The sequence below is a fragment of the Prionailurus viverrinus genome, chromosome A2 (assembly GCF_022837055.1).
Source record: "Prionailurus viverrinus isolate Anna chromosome A2, UM_Priviv_1.0, whole genome shotgun sequence".
Taxonomy (NCBI): Eukaryota; Metazoa; Chordata; class Mammalia; order Carnivora; family Felidae; genus Prionailurus; species Prionailurus viverrinus.
The window spans coordinates 105,985,289-106,000,177 of record NC_062562.1 but is presented as its reverse complement, the minus strand read 5'-3'; the positions used below and the strand labels follow the sequence as shown (position 1 = coordinate 106,000,177).

Here is a 14,889-nt window from a genome sequence, read left to right as displayed (position 1 = left end):
CTTTGAAAAATAGTTATGTTTAACCAAATAGACAAATTGGTTATACTGTTACATGTCTTAGCCTAAATCAATGTGATTTTGCTCATCTAAAACAGAAGATTCTCAGTGACCTGAGTAAACAGATAACAGAACTACTTTGGTTAACCAAATGAAGTCTTTTTACTTCTCTGACTTTTTTTTATACAACTGCCACTCTACTGCAAATGTTAATTATTTGAATGTATTAGTATCATAATACTTATATATTTTATGTATATATGTATTCATATATGTTTTAAGTATACAGTCCCTGGGGAAAAAATATCCTATCCATTCAACATCAAAATTAGTGCTTCACATGTCCTGGGGGTAGAAGAGGAGAAGGAAATTGCCAGAAAGAGAGCACACAAAATACATAAGTAAACAAAAACAAAATATAAGTCTATCGAATCCACGTCAAACAAATACACAATATTTAACATTGCTTCTGCTCTTCATTGAACCTTTCTTCTTTTTCACGATTGTTTGTATTTCATTGATTCTTTTTGAGGCAGAGAAGTCTCCTGAATGGTTGTTGGAATTTAGAATTATTCAATATGATTATAACTGAATGTCCAGAGGGAAATGCTGCCATTATGTCCTTTACCACAAAGAAGCACTGACTTCCGTAAGGAATACTGAATGTCATATTGGCCATGAAGGCAGCAAAATAAGAAATAAAGAAGCAAAAGAATGTTATCACTGTTTTTAATGCATTTATATGGGCTTCTGTGCTGGCATTTCTAACACCATGAGATCTGTTTTGCATCCGATGAGTGTGCCTATAGAGAGAAATGAATAACATAAAAGTACACATCACAAATATGGCTAGTGGAAATAGTAATGCCAAGTTGACAAGAAGTACTCCATTAATTGGCCTTATCTTGAGTTCAGTCTTCTTCAGCGTGGCATTCTTGAGGAAATCATTATTGTTGATGTTTTTAGGGTAACCTACATCCATACACACAGCGGCAATGCTCATGGAGGCCAGCAGGCTTCCCAGAAGCAGCCAAGGCATTAACTTTGAGATCCTGAATTTCAGCCAAAGAAAATAGGATTGAGTGAAGCCTGATATCTTGAGGCAGTAAAACACAGAAAGGCAGGTGGCAAACCAAAGACTGACAGAGCTAAAAAACATCCAAAAGAACAACATTGCTGCACCATAAATTTTTACCCTATAAAAGAGTGGAAAGAACACAGAGAAAAAACTTTGTACCATTAACACCATCAACAAACCAAATCTCGATATCCCTATACATATGCAAAGGAGTTGCATTGGTGTTAGCTTTCTGCTTTTGATCAATTCTTTACCGTTGATGATTACAAGAAATCCATTTACTGTAATCCCTGTAATAAATTCTGCTGACATGATGATAAGGTGAGGAATCGCTGACAAAGAGGAGGCCATGTTCCCTACCATAAATCTTAGCTTTTTCTTGTGGAGGTGTTAAATACCTCCACCGGATGATCTTGCAGATAGAAACATAGAGCACTGAGAAATCTGACCTTCTGCCAATTCCTGGATCATAAGTAGACTCTTGCACTAGATTTTTACCGGAAGGAAGAAAATCAGAGGGACTACTTTTTGAATCTGGTGTTCTTCACAAGAAACTGCGAATGCAAATCCAAAAATTTGAATGAAGGTTGGGTCTTCCAATTACATCCTAGGGAAAAATGCCATATTGGCATTCATCAGTTCTCATTCGTTTTCAATTTTGCTGAAAAATATGATTATAAATATATTTTATTTAGCTTACTATTATTTCCTTTTTGCCTTTTATTTTTTCCGAATGACAAATGATACAACCTCAAGACAGACAACTATTTTTATTATTGCCACAAGTATCCAACCTCAGACGTGCCTCTTTCCCCAATACACTTTTTTTTCCTAATAATAATTCTAAGACACTTTACGAAATGTCCTCCTCCCCGCTCCCTACTCCCCCCACCCCACAAAGGCAATTTCTTCTCTAGACTTGAAAATTATTTCCTGAAATGAAGAATCCTTCATTCCCTTAAATGAGCTCTCATATTTTTAAAGTTTTATTTGTAGAATTCTGACCCGAGCTTCAGCAAACTGCAGTAATAAAAGTAATGCATAACCAGGATAAAATTCTCATGCTGACGTCATCTAATGCTCCTGTTAAAGAGTATCATTTGAAAAGGTTATTGAATCTATTATTACAAAGAGATGTTCACATAATCTTACTGAATTATAAATACATTACATGTGCTAAATCCCAAAAACCAAAGCAAAAAAAAAAAACCCAATTTGATTAAAAAATGGGCAGAAGGTCTGGATAGACATTTTTCTAAAGAAGACATATAGATGAGCAAATCATTAATTATCAGGGAAATGCAAATAAAAACCGCAATGAGATATCTCATCTGTTAGGATGGCTGCTTTCTAAATGACAAGAAATGACAAGGGCTGGCAAAGTTGTGGAACAAAGGGAACCCTTATTCACTGATGGTGGAAATTTATATTGGTACAACCACTATGGAAAACAGTGTAGAGATTATTCAAAAAATTAAAAGTAAAACTACCATATGATTCAGCAATTCCACTTTTGGGTATTTATCTGAAGAAAACAAAAACACTAAATCAGAAAGACATATGCACCCCCATATTCATTGAAGCATTATTTATAAAAGATATGGCAACAGCCTAAGTGTCCATCAATGGATGAATGGATAAAGAAATTGTGATACATCACACACACACACGCACACACACATATTATTCACCAATAGAAAATAATGAAATCTTTTCATTTGCAACAGCATGAATGGACATTTAGGGCATTATGCTAAGTGAAATAAGTCAGACAGGAAAAGACAAATACTGTATAATCTCTCTTATACATAGAATCTAAAAACAAACAAATAACCCCTCCCAAAACAAACAAACAAAAAAAACAAAATCAAGCTCATAGATACAGAGAAGAAATTGGTTGTTGCAAAAGGCAAGGAGTAGCAAGTGGGACAAATGGGTGAATTTTTCTTTTTTTTAGTTAAATGAGTTGATTTTTTTTTATTTTAGAGAGAGAGAGCAGGAGTGAGAGAGAGGGGAAGAATGAGAGAGAGAGAGAGAGAGAGAGAGAATTGTAAGCAGGTTCCATGGTCATCGTGGAGCCCAACACAGGGCTTGATCTCATGACCCTGGGTTTAGGACCTGAACCAAAATCAAGAGTAGGACACTCAGATATAATTCTTTTCCAAGAGGAAGATGGCGGCGTAGGAGGACGCTGGGCTCACCGCGCGTCCTGCTGATCACTTAGATTCCACCTACACCTGCCTAAATAACCCAGAAAACCGCCAGAGGATTAGCAGAACGGAGTCACCGGAGCCAAGCACAGACGAGAGGCCCACGGAAGAGGGTAGGAAGGGCGGCGAGGCGGTGCGCGCTCCACGGACTGGCGGGAGGGAGCCGGGGCGGAGGGGCGGCTCGCCGGCCAAGCAGAGCCCCCGAGTCTGGCTTGCAAAAGTGGAGGGGCCTGACGGACTGTGTTCCCACAACAAGCGCGACTTAGCGTCTGGGAGGTCATAAGTTAACAGCTCTGCTCAGAAAGCGGGAAGGCTGGAGGACAAAGGGAGGGAGAGCTGCTGAGCCCCCGGAGGACAGAGCTCAGTTTAGTGGGGAACAAAGGCGCTCGCCAGCGCCATCTCCCCCGCCCATCCCCCAGCCAAAATCCCAAAGAGAACCAGTTCCTGCCAGGGAACTTGCTCGCTCCGCGCAAACACCCAACTCTGCGCTTCTGCGGAGCCAAACCTCCTGCAGCGGATCTGACTCCCTCCCGCTGCCACAGGGCCCCTCCTGAAGTGGATCACCTAAGGAGAAGCGAGCTAAGCCCGCCCCTCCTGCCCCTGTGCACCTTGCCTACCCACCCCAGCTAATACGCCAGATCCCCAGCATCACAAGCCTAGCAGTGTGCAAGTAGCCCAGACAGGCCACGCCACCCCACAGTGAATCCCGCCCCTAAGAGAGGGGAAGAGAAGGCACACACCAGTCTGACTGTGGCTCCAGCGGTGGGCTGGGGGCAGACATCAGGTCTGACTGCGGCTCTGCCCACCAACTCCAGTTATACACCACAGCACAGGGGAAGTGCCCTGCAGGTCCTCACCACGCCAGGGACTATCCAAAATGACCAAGCGGAAGAATTACCCTCAGAAGAATCTCCAGGAAATAACAACAGCTAATGAGCTGATCAAAAAGGATTTAAACAATATAACAGAAAGTGAATTTAGAATAATAGTCATAACATTAATCGCTGGGCTTGAAAACAGTATACAGGACAGCAGAGAATCTCTTGCTACAGAGATCAAGGGACTCAGGAACAGTCACGAGGAGCTGAAAAACGCTTTAAACGAAATGCATAACAAAATGGAAACCACCACGGCTCGGATTGAAGAGGCAGAGGAGAGAATAGGTGAACTAGAAGATAAAGTTATGGAAAAAGAGGAAGCTGAGAAAAAGAGAGATAAAAAAATCCAGGAGTATGAGGGGAAAATTAGAGAACTAAGTGATACACTAAAAAGAAATAATATACGCATAATTGGTATCCCAGAGGAGGAAGAGAGAGGGAAAGGTGCTGAAGGGGTACTTGAAGAAATAATAGCTGAGAACTTCCCTGAACTGGGGAAGGAAAAAGGCATTGAAATCCAAGAGGCACAGAGAACTCCCTTCAGACGTAACTTGAATCAATCTTCTGCACGACATATCATAGTGAAACTGGCAAAATACAAGGATAAAGAGAAAATTCTGAAAGCAGCAAGGGGTAAACGTGCCCTCACATATAAAGGGAGACCTATAAGACTCGTGACCGATCTCTCTTTTGAAACTTGGCAGGCCAGAAAGAATTGGCACGAGATTTTCAGGGTGCTAGACAGAAAAAATATGCAGCCGAGAATCCTTTATCCAGCAAGTCTGTCATTTAGAATAGAAGGAGAGATAAAGGTCTTCCCAAACAAACAAAAACTGAAGGAATTTGTCACCACTAAACCAGCCCTACAAGAGATCCTAAGGGGGACCCTGTGAGACAAAGTCCCAGAGACATCACTACAAGCATAAAACATACAGACATCACAATGACTCTAAACCCATATCTTTCTATAATAACAAGAATGTAAATGGATTAAATGCGCCAACCAAAAGACATAGGGTATCAGAATGGATAAAAAAACAAGACCCATCTATTTGCTGTCTACAAGAGACTCATTTTAGACCTGAGGACACCTTTAGATTGAGAGTGAGGGGATGGAGAACTATTTATCATGCGACTGGAAGCCAAAAGAAAGCTGGAGTAGCCATACTTATATCAGACAAACTAGACTTTAAATTAAAGGCTGTAACAAGAGATGAAGAAGGGCATTACATAATAGTTACAGGGTCTATCCACCAGGAAGAGCTAACAATTATAAATGTCCATGCGCCGAATACCGGAGCCCCCAAATATATAAAACAATTACTCATAAACATAAGCAACCTTATTGATAAGAATGTGGTAATTTCAGGGGACTTTAACACCCCACTTACAGAAATGGATAGATCATCTAGACACACGGTCAATAAAGAAACAAGGGCCCTGAATGAGACATTGGATCAGATGGACTTGACAGATATATTTAGAACTCTTCATCCCAAAGCCACAGAATATACTTTCTTCTCGAGTGCACATGGAACATTCTCCAATATAGATCATATACTGGGTCACAAAACAGCCCTTCATAAGTTTACAAGAATTGAAATTATACCATGCATACTTTGAGACCACAATGCTATGAAGCTTGAAATCAACCACAGAAAAAAGTCTGGAAAACCTCCAAAAGCATGGAGGTTAAAGAACACCCTATTAACGAATGAGTGGGTCAACCAGGCAATTAGAGAAGAAATTAAAAAATATATGGAAACAAACGAAAATGGAAATACAACAATCCAAACGCTTTGGGATGCAGCGAAGGCAGTCCTGAGAGGAAAATACATTGCAATCCAGGCTTATCTCAAGAAACAAGAAAAATCCCAAATACAAAATCTAACAGCACACCTAAAGGAACTAGAAGCAGAACAGCAAAGGCAGCCTAAACCCAGCAGAAGAAGAGAAATAATAAAGATCAGAGCAGAAATAAACAATACAGAATCTAAAAAAACTGTAGAGCAGATCAACGAAACCAAGAGTTGGTTTTTTGAAAAAATAAACAAAAGTGACAAACCTCTAGCCAGGCTTCTCAAAAAGAAAAGGGAGATGACCCAAATAGATAAAATCATGAATGAAAATGGAATTATTACAACCAATCCCTCAGAGATACAAACAATTATCAGGGAATACTATGAAAAATTATATGCCAACAAATTGGACAACCTGGAAGAAATGGACAAATTCCTGAACACCCACACTCTTCCAAAACTCAATCAGGAGGAAATAGAAAGCTTGAACAGACCCATAACCAGCGAAGAAATTGAATCGGTTATCAAAAATCTCCCAACAAATAAGAGTCCAGGACCAGATGGCTTCCCAGGGGAGTTCTACCAGACGTTTAAAGCAGAGATAATACCTATCCTTCTCAAGCTATTCCAAGAAATAGAAAGGGAAGGAAAACTTCCAGACTCATTCTATGAAGCCAGTATTACTTTGATTCCTAAACCAGACAGAGACCCAGTAAAAAAAGAGAACTACAGGCCAATATCCCTGATGAATATGGATACAAAAATTCTCAATAAGATACTAGCAAATCGAATTCAATGGCATATAAAAAGAATTATTCACCATGATCAAGTGGGATTCATTCCTGGGATGCAGGGCTGGTTCAACATTCGCAAATCAATCAACGTGATACATCACATTAACAAAAAAAAAAGAGAAGAACCATATGATCCTGTCAATCGATGCAGAAAAGGCCTTTGACAAAATCCAGCACCTTTCTTAATAAAAACCCTTGAGAAAGTCAGGATACAAGGAACATACTTAAAGATCATAAAAGCTGTTTATGAAAAGCCCATAGCTAACATCATCCTCAACGGGGAAAAACTGAGAGCTTTTTCCCTGAGATCAGGAACACGACAGGGATGCCCACTCTCACCGCTATTGTTTAACATAGTGCTGGAAGTTCTAGCATCATCAATCAGACAACAAAAGGAAATCAAAGGCATCAACATTGGCAAAGATGAAGTCAAGCTTTCGCTTTTTGCAGATGACATGATATTATACATGGAAAATCCGATAGACTCCACCAAAAGTCTGCTAGAACTGATACAGGAATTCAGCAAAGTTGCAGGATACAAAATCAATGTACAGAAATCAGTTGCATTCTTATACACTAACAATGAAGCAACAGAAAGACAAATAAAGAAACTGATCCCATTCACAATTGCACCAAGAAGCATAAAATACCTAGGAATAAATCTAACCAAAGATGTAAAGGATCTGTATGCTGAAAACTATAGAAAGCTTATGAAGGAAATTGAAGAAGATTTAAAAAAATGGAAAGACATTCTGTGCTCATGGATTGGAAGGATAAATATTGTCAAAATGTCAATACTACCCAAAGCTATCTACACATTCAATGCAATCCCAATCAAAATTGCACCAGCATTCTTCTCGAAACTAGAACAAGCAATCCTAAAACTCATATGGAACCACAAAAGGCCCCGAATAGCCAAAGTAATTTTGAAGAAGAAGACCAAAGCAGGAGGCATCACAATCCCAGACTTTAGCCTCTACTACAAAGCTGTCATCATCAAGACAGCATGGTATTGGCACAAAAACAGACACATAGACCAATGGAATAGAATAGAAACCCCAGAACTAGACCCACAAACGTATGGCCAACTCATCTTTGACAAAGCAGGAAAGAGCATCCAATGGAAAAAAGACAGTCCCTTTAACAAATGGTGCTGGGAGAACTGGACAGCAACATGCAGAAGATTGAAACTAGACCACTTTCTCACACCATTCACAAAAATAAACTCAAAATGGATAAAGGACCTGAATGTGAGACAGGAAACCATCAAAACCTTAGAGGAGAAAGCAGGAAAACACCTCTCTGACCTCAGCCGTAGCAATCTCTTACTCGACACATCCCCAAAGGCAAGGGAATTAAAAGCAAAAGTGAATTACTGGGACCTTATGAAGATAAAAAGCTTCTGCACAGCAAAGGAAACAACCAACAAAACTAAAAGGCAACCAACGGAATGGGAAAAGATATTTGCAAATGACATATCGGACAAAGGGCTAGTATCCAAAATCTATAAAGAGCTCACCAAACTCCACACCCAAAAAACAAATAACCCAGTGAAGAAATGGGCAGAAAACATGAATAGACACTTCTCTAAAGAAGACATCTGGATGGCCAACAGGCACATGAAAAGATGTTCAGCGTCGCTCCTTATCAGGGAAATACAAATCAAAACCACACTCAGGTATCACCTCACACCAGTCAGAGTGGCCAAAATGAACAAATCAGGAGACTATAGATGCTGGAGAGGATGTGGAGAAACGGGAACCCTCTTGCACTGTTGGTGGGAATGCAAATTGATGCAGCCACTCTGGAAAGCAGTGTGGAGGTTCCTCAGAAAATTAAAAATAGACCTACCCTATGACCCAGCAATAGCACTGCTAGGAATTTATCCAAGGGATACAGGAGTACTGATGCATAGGGCCACTTGTACCCCAATGTTCATAGCAGCACTCTCAACAATAGCCAAATTATGGAAAGAGCCTAAATGTCCATCAACTGATGAATGGATAAAGAAATTGTGGTTTATATACACAATGGAGTACTACATGGCAATGAGAAAAAATGAAATATGGCCTTTTGTAGCAACGTGGATGGAACTGGAGAGTGTGATGCTAAGTGAAATAAGCCATACAGAGAAAGACAGATACCATATGGTTTCACTCTTATGTGGATCCTGAGAAACTTAACAGGAACCCATGGGGGAGGGGAAGGAAAAAAAAAAGAGGTTAGAGTGGGAGACAGCCAAAGCAAGAGACTGTTAAAAACTGAGAACAAACTGAGGGTTGATGGGGGGTGGGAGGGAGGAGAGGGTGGGTGATGGGTATTGAGGAGGGTACCTTTTGGGATGAGCACTGGGTGTTGTATGGAAACCAATTTGACAATAAATTTCATATATATAAAAAAAAACAGAAAAAAAAAGAGTAGGACACTCAGCTGACTGAGCCACCCAGACATCTCTGAACAAAAATTTTTTTAATGTGTGTGTGTGTGTGTGTATCTTCAGTATATATATATATATATATATATATATATATATACTTAAGAGTATTAAAAATTCAAAAAGGAAATAACTGGATTTGCCACCCATTGTCCACACCCATTCATGTTTTTTTAAAGCCTCTTAGGGTCAGTGCTAGAATGTACATTCACTAACCATGAAGGTAAATGTCAGTGCTACCTCTGAAACATTCCCCTGAGAGCTTCATCACCTTCTCCACCTATCTTCTACACATCATAGCTGTTCAAAATGCAGCAAGACTTATCCCATCTCTAACTTTTCTAAAATGCTTGTTTTGTGACCTGTACATCAATTTTGCCTCTGGTCTCTGGACTTGCCATCCTCCTTGTCTACAAACTTTGACTTTGCTCAGTGAATGGTATTAGCCAGCCCCACGGCCTCCAGGAGTCTATTCCCAGTTCTAGGTACAGGTGAAAAAGTGTCATCTCAAGTCTAAAACTCTAGTTTTAGTGTCATGATTGACATGAGGAAAAGAAAATGTGGGGCGCCTGGGTGGCGCAGTCGGTTAAGCGTCCGACTTCAGCCAGGTCACGATCTCGCGGTCCGTGATTTCAAGCCCCGCGTCGGGCTCTGGGCTGATGGCTCAGAGCCTGGAGCCTGTTTCCGATTCTGTGTCTCCCTCTCTCTCTGCCCCTCGCCCGTTCATGCTCTGTCTCTCTCTGTCCCAAAAATAAATAAACGTTAAAAAAAAAAAATTAAAAAAAAAAAAAAAAGAAAATGAAATTTGTACAGTTTACAGTTTTGTGTCCTAAGTTATATCTCTGGGACATGATTGTATGTATTGAATGAAGCATTTAAAAGGATCTGATAACTGAGTTTTCTGTTTACTTCTACCGAATCTAGTTCTTAGTTAAACTAGAAATCAAATCAATTATAGTCTTCCATTTCCAGGAATTCTTTAAAAAAATTTTTAATAATTGTGTTTCATTCAGTGAGCTTGTTGAATTAAAGGTGACTGAGAAAATGGTGTAGAACAATTTAGCATATACATAACCAGCCAATTGATATTTACATGACAAATTATTAACTGTGCAATGTTAGACTGAAAATCTTAAGATATACTGACTATTGGGGAATTTTTTTATTATCATAAATGTTTATTCCCTCTTGCCTATATTGGTACAAGGCATTACAGAAAAGATGTATGAATATACCTGAAATATATCCTATTCTAGTGCAGCAATGGGGATCTTTTTGTATTTCAAATATCTTCACCATGATAATCAGCATCTGGGGAGACAGCAATAACATTGTTTTCTTCATTTTCGAGTGATAAACTAGGGTAATAAAATATGGAGCAATATATGGAAACTCTTATTAGCCAAAAAAAACCAACAAATTAATTGTAATCAGATTAATTTCTTACAATAAAGATTAATTATAATTGTAACAATACTTTTTAAGAAGCACTTTATTTTTTAAATGTTTATTTATTTATTTTGAGGGAGAGAGAGAGTGTGTGTGTAAACAGGGGAGGGGCAGAGAGAGGGAGGGAGAGAGAGCATCCCAATCACCTCTGTGCTGTCAGCCCAGATCTCATGAACCGTGAGATCATGACCTGAGTTGAAGCCAAGAGTCAGATGCTTAACTGACTGAGACACCCAGGAGCCCCAAAGCATTTCATTTTTAAAACTGCATTTATAACAGCTACTTCAGAAGCCTTAAGAAAATATGAAATCACACAAAACATTTAAAACAATTATTTTGAATCTGTTTTCTTAGACAAATACACAATTCATAAGCTAGAAACTGTTCCTCTTGAGTGTCCAAGTGATTTCACGTTTTTTGCTGAGTTAGTTTCAAACAACCTTCCATTTGTCACATTCATACAGGTGCAGCTGGTGGCAGAGGCTGTGAGTTATACGATTCTGCTGTGTGATTTGAATTTACCCAGAACTTATTGCATTCTGAAATCCTGGAATCTAGCTCTCATTTGCTTCCCTAAATACATTACTTAGTTGGAGAGAAAGCTTGAATTTTTCAAGAACTATTCTAAAGGTATAATTGACATTCAGCCACAATTTACCTGGTTAGTATTTGCATTTGTGATTTTCCTGTCATATGTGGACTGTTTTGCATTTGCCTTTATTGAATCCATTTTGGAAGAAAATTTTGGTGAAGAGCTCCTCCTCAGATCTCGGAAAAGTTAATGGTGAGTGAGACAGGCTTGAAATTAATAATTCATAGGCTTGTTCAGAGGTCTGGGAAAAGAAGTGGCCAAATGGGAAGAGATGATTTTCAAATTAAATAATCTTTGAAAGTTTTACTTAAAAATAAATTTGTTTTCAAAGAGAAATAACAATAGCTGCCAAGAGACATTGAATTTTTGTAATTTATTAAACAAATTTCAGTTTAGATGTCTTTCACTCAATATATAATTTAAAGGCTCACATGAACCTTGAGAATTGGTACACCTCCCATGGAGTTTTTTGTCTCTCTCTTTGCTTTGCTTTGAATGATGTGGTGAGAGTCACTGGATTCTAAGAAGGTGTTCACAAATGGCTTGAAAAATTAGAATGAACTTTAAATGTTGACCCTGTGACTGGGTATTTCCCATGAACAGAGATCAGCTTATTTGGTTCTCCTTGTTTATAACTGTATAAATGTCTGAGTTTTTTCAAGAAGCACAATGAATTGCTAGTACTTTCTAGTGTTTAGGGTGGGTGCTTTACCTAAGAAGATTAAAGTTCTTTTCATTACTTTAGTTGAAAATATTTTTGTTTATAATTTTTCCATTACCCTTGCTTTGATACTGAAATTTTGCAGAGCATTGGCTCTAAATATTGAATCTTTATTGGTCCAAATTCATGCATTGAATTGTCTTATTTCTGTAAAAAAAAAAATCAAAATGTTTTTTGGCCTTCTGTAAAGAACTGACACAAAATTTTACTTATCATCTATCTTGTTGTCATGACGCGGTCACAGGAAATGAAAGGAGTCTAGGCGCTTAGAACCCATGTTCATGTGTGGACCTTGTTCGTGCATTGCAGCATTTGGGCCACTGCATCCTTGCTGAGACCAGATTCCAATCACTGGAGAAACAATGGCTTAAAATCCATTCAATATACCTTCACGTATGTTCAATGTAGTTTTTCTTTTATGTTGAGTTGATTTCAGTATTCCCATAGGTTATATGAATTTTGAATTTGGAGACAAATTGATTTATTATTAAACTTATTATTAAGTTTATTCTCTGAATTCCCTCCTCAAGTTTCTAGGATATTAAGTATCAGGAGAGTGAAGGAGGACCCCAGGAGTGTGAGCATCAGGCTCATGATCCAAGCTGCCAAAATTATTTCCTTATGTGTTATACTACACTCATGGGGTAATTCTCTGAAAAAAAAATAGACATCAAATTTACACAATGGAAATTGAGTAAATTTTCTTTTATTTTTTAAAAATTTTTTTCAACGTTTTTTTTTTATTTATTTTTGGGACAGAGAGAGACAGAGCATGAACGGGGGAGGGGCAGAGAGAGAGGGAGACACAGAATCGGAAACAGGCTCTAGGCTCTGAGCCATCAGCCCAGAGCCTGACGCGGGGCTCGAACTCACGGACCGCGAGATCGTGACCTGGCTGAAGTCGGACGCTTAACTGACTGCGCCACCCAGGCGCCCCGAGTAAATTTTCTAATTGTACTCAGATTTGACAATAATGTATCAGTTGTTTTGCGATATTAGTAAAGACTGATTTTATTCTTAAAATGTATTTTAGATGTTCTTCTATAAACTTACTGTCATTTAATTCTTACTGAAAAATTATGGAACTGCCTCATTTGAGGAACACAGTGAAGTTCCAAGACTGAAGCTTCAGGGCAGTGTGATAAAGATTTGAATACAGGTGTTCTGTCTCTGTCTGGAGAGCATGTGGTCAACCAACACACTACATATATTGCAATTGGAATACTTTGCTTCACCAAAATTATTAAAGAATACATATAAGGGCACCTGGGTGGCCCAGTCGGTTGAGCATCCAACCTCGTGTCAGGTCATGATCTCACACTAGTGGGCTCGAGCCCTGCATGGGGCTCTGTGCTGATAGCTCAGAGCCTGGAGCCTGCTTCGGATTCTGTCTCCTTCTCTCTCTGCCCCTCCCCCACATTCTCTCTCTCTCTTCTCAAAATAAATAAACATAATAATAAAAATATTTTAAAAAATAATACATATGAAATTATCTGGAGAATCACAGTTTAATAGCCACCATTCTTTCTTTACACATATACACTAATGGGAAAAAAATCGAATATAATCCATTTGTTTAAGAGCACATCAGTAAAGTGATGAAGCTATGGAGTTGGAATTATTAGCATATCCCACGGTATACTATAGAACTGAGATGGAAAACAGCAAATAGAATCTAATAATAAGTATTCAATAAATAGTTATTGATATTTTTGTGGAAAATGAGACACAGCTCCATTCATTGGAAAGTTATAGAACTCCCAGGATTCATAAAAACCTTATTGGTAGAAGAAAGAAATCAGAGGCACCTGGGTGGCTTAGTTGGTTAAGCATCCGGCTTCGTCTCAGGTCATGATCTCAGTTTGTGGGTTGGAGCCCCACATCAGGCTCTGTGCTGATAGCCTGGAGCCTGGATCCTGCTTCAGATTCTGTGTCTCTCTTTTTCCCTGTCCTCCCCTTCTCATGTTCTGTTTCTCTGTCTCTCTCTCTCTCCCTCTCTTTCTCTTTCTCTCTCAAAAATAAATAAGTATTAAAAAAAAAAAAAAGAAATCAGATCCCACCACAACCATACCCATTTTACAGAGAAAAATATTTTGAAGTCCTCTAGATTAGTAGGCTTATTGCAGGTTTAAATGAGTAAAAATAGGCAGAGCTTATCAGGTCAGTTCAATTTTCTGGGCTTATATTTCCTCTTAGTCAAAACAAGTGTATGGAAAAAAAAAATGAATGGCCACAAGTTTGATTTTGTCAACATTTTCAGGATCATCTTCTGCCAAAACCTTGAAACAGTGTAATTACCTTTGCATATTTCCCTCTAGGACAGACAAAGAATAGGATTTCATGATCCACTGATGACTGTATTGAATTAAAGTCCTGCTTGTGAGCCAACTCTTGTCAGCACACTCCACCCCAACTAATATTCTAATGCTTATTGTCATTCTGCTTTGAAGGCCTTCCTGTGTGAAATTATAATTTTTATCTCAGATTATCACTGAATGATGAGGTAGAGAAGAGCTTAGTTTCTCAAAGAGACACTATAATTAAGGAATAATTAAGGACTTCATTATTTTCTTGCCATATCACTAAAATTTAACTTTCATTATTCCACTGGACAGTTTAAGCCAATAGGAAATTAAGGATGCAATGCTTTTGAAAATTGCAAAAAAACATGAAGTATAAACTAGTGGTTATGAATTGGCTGAATATGACAGATATGTGTCTAAGATAATAGAGCAAAGAGGGGGCACCCAGGTGGCTCAGTTGGTTAAGCATCTGACTTCAGCTCAGGTCATGATCTCACTGTTTGTGGGTTTGAGCCCTGCATCAGGCTCTGTGCTAACAGCTCAGAGTCTGGAGCCAGCTTCGGATTCTGTGTCTCCCTCTCTCTCTCTCTCTTCCCCATTCGTGCTCTCTCTTTCTCTCTCTCTCTCTCTCTCT

The 14,889-nt window shown here is 38.9% G+C and overlaps 1 protein-coding gene across 1 annotated transcript; it reads right to left on the bottom strand.

Moving 5' to 3' along the window:
• Positions 1-511: 511 nt before the first annotated feature.
• On the bottom strand, positions 512-1,426 carry LOC125148885 (taste receptor type 2 member 7-like). Its single transcript, XM_047827316.1, has one exon. It carries the CDS (start codon positions 1,424-1,426, stop codon positions 512-514), a length of 915 nt encoding a protein of 304 aa, XP_047683272.1.
• Between the last annotated feature and the right edge of the window lie 13,463 nt (positions 1,427-14,889).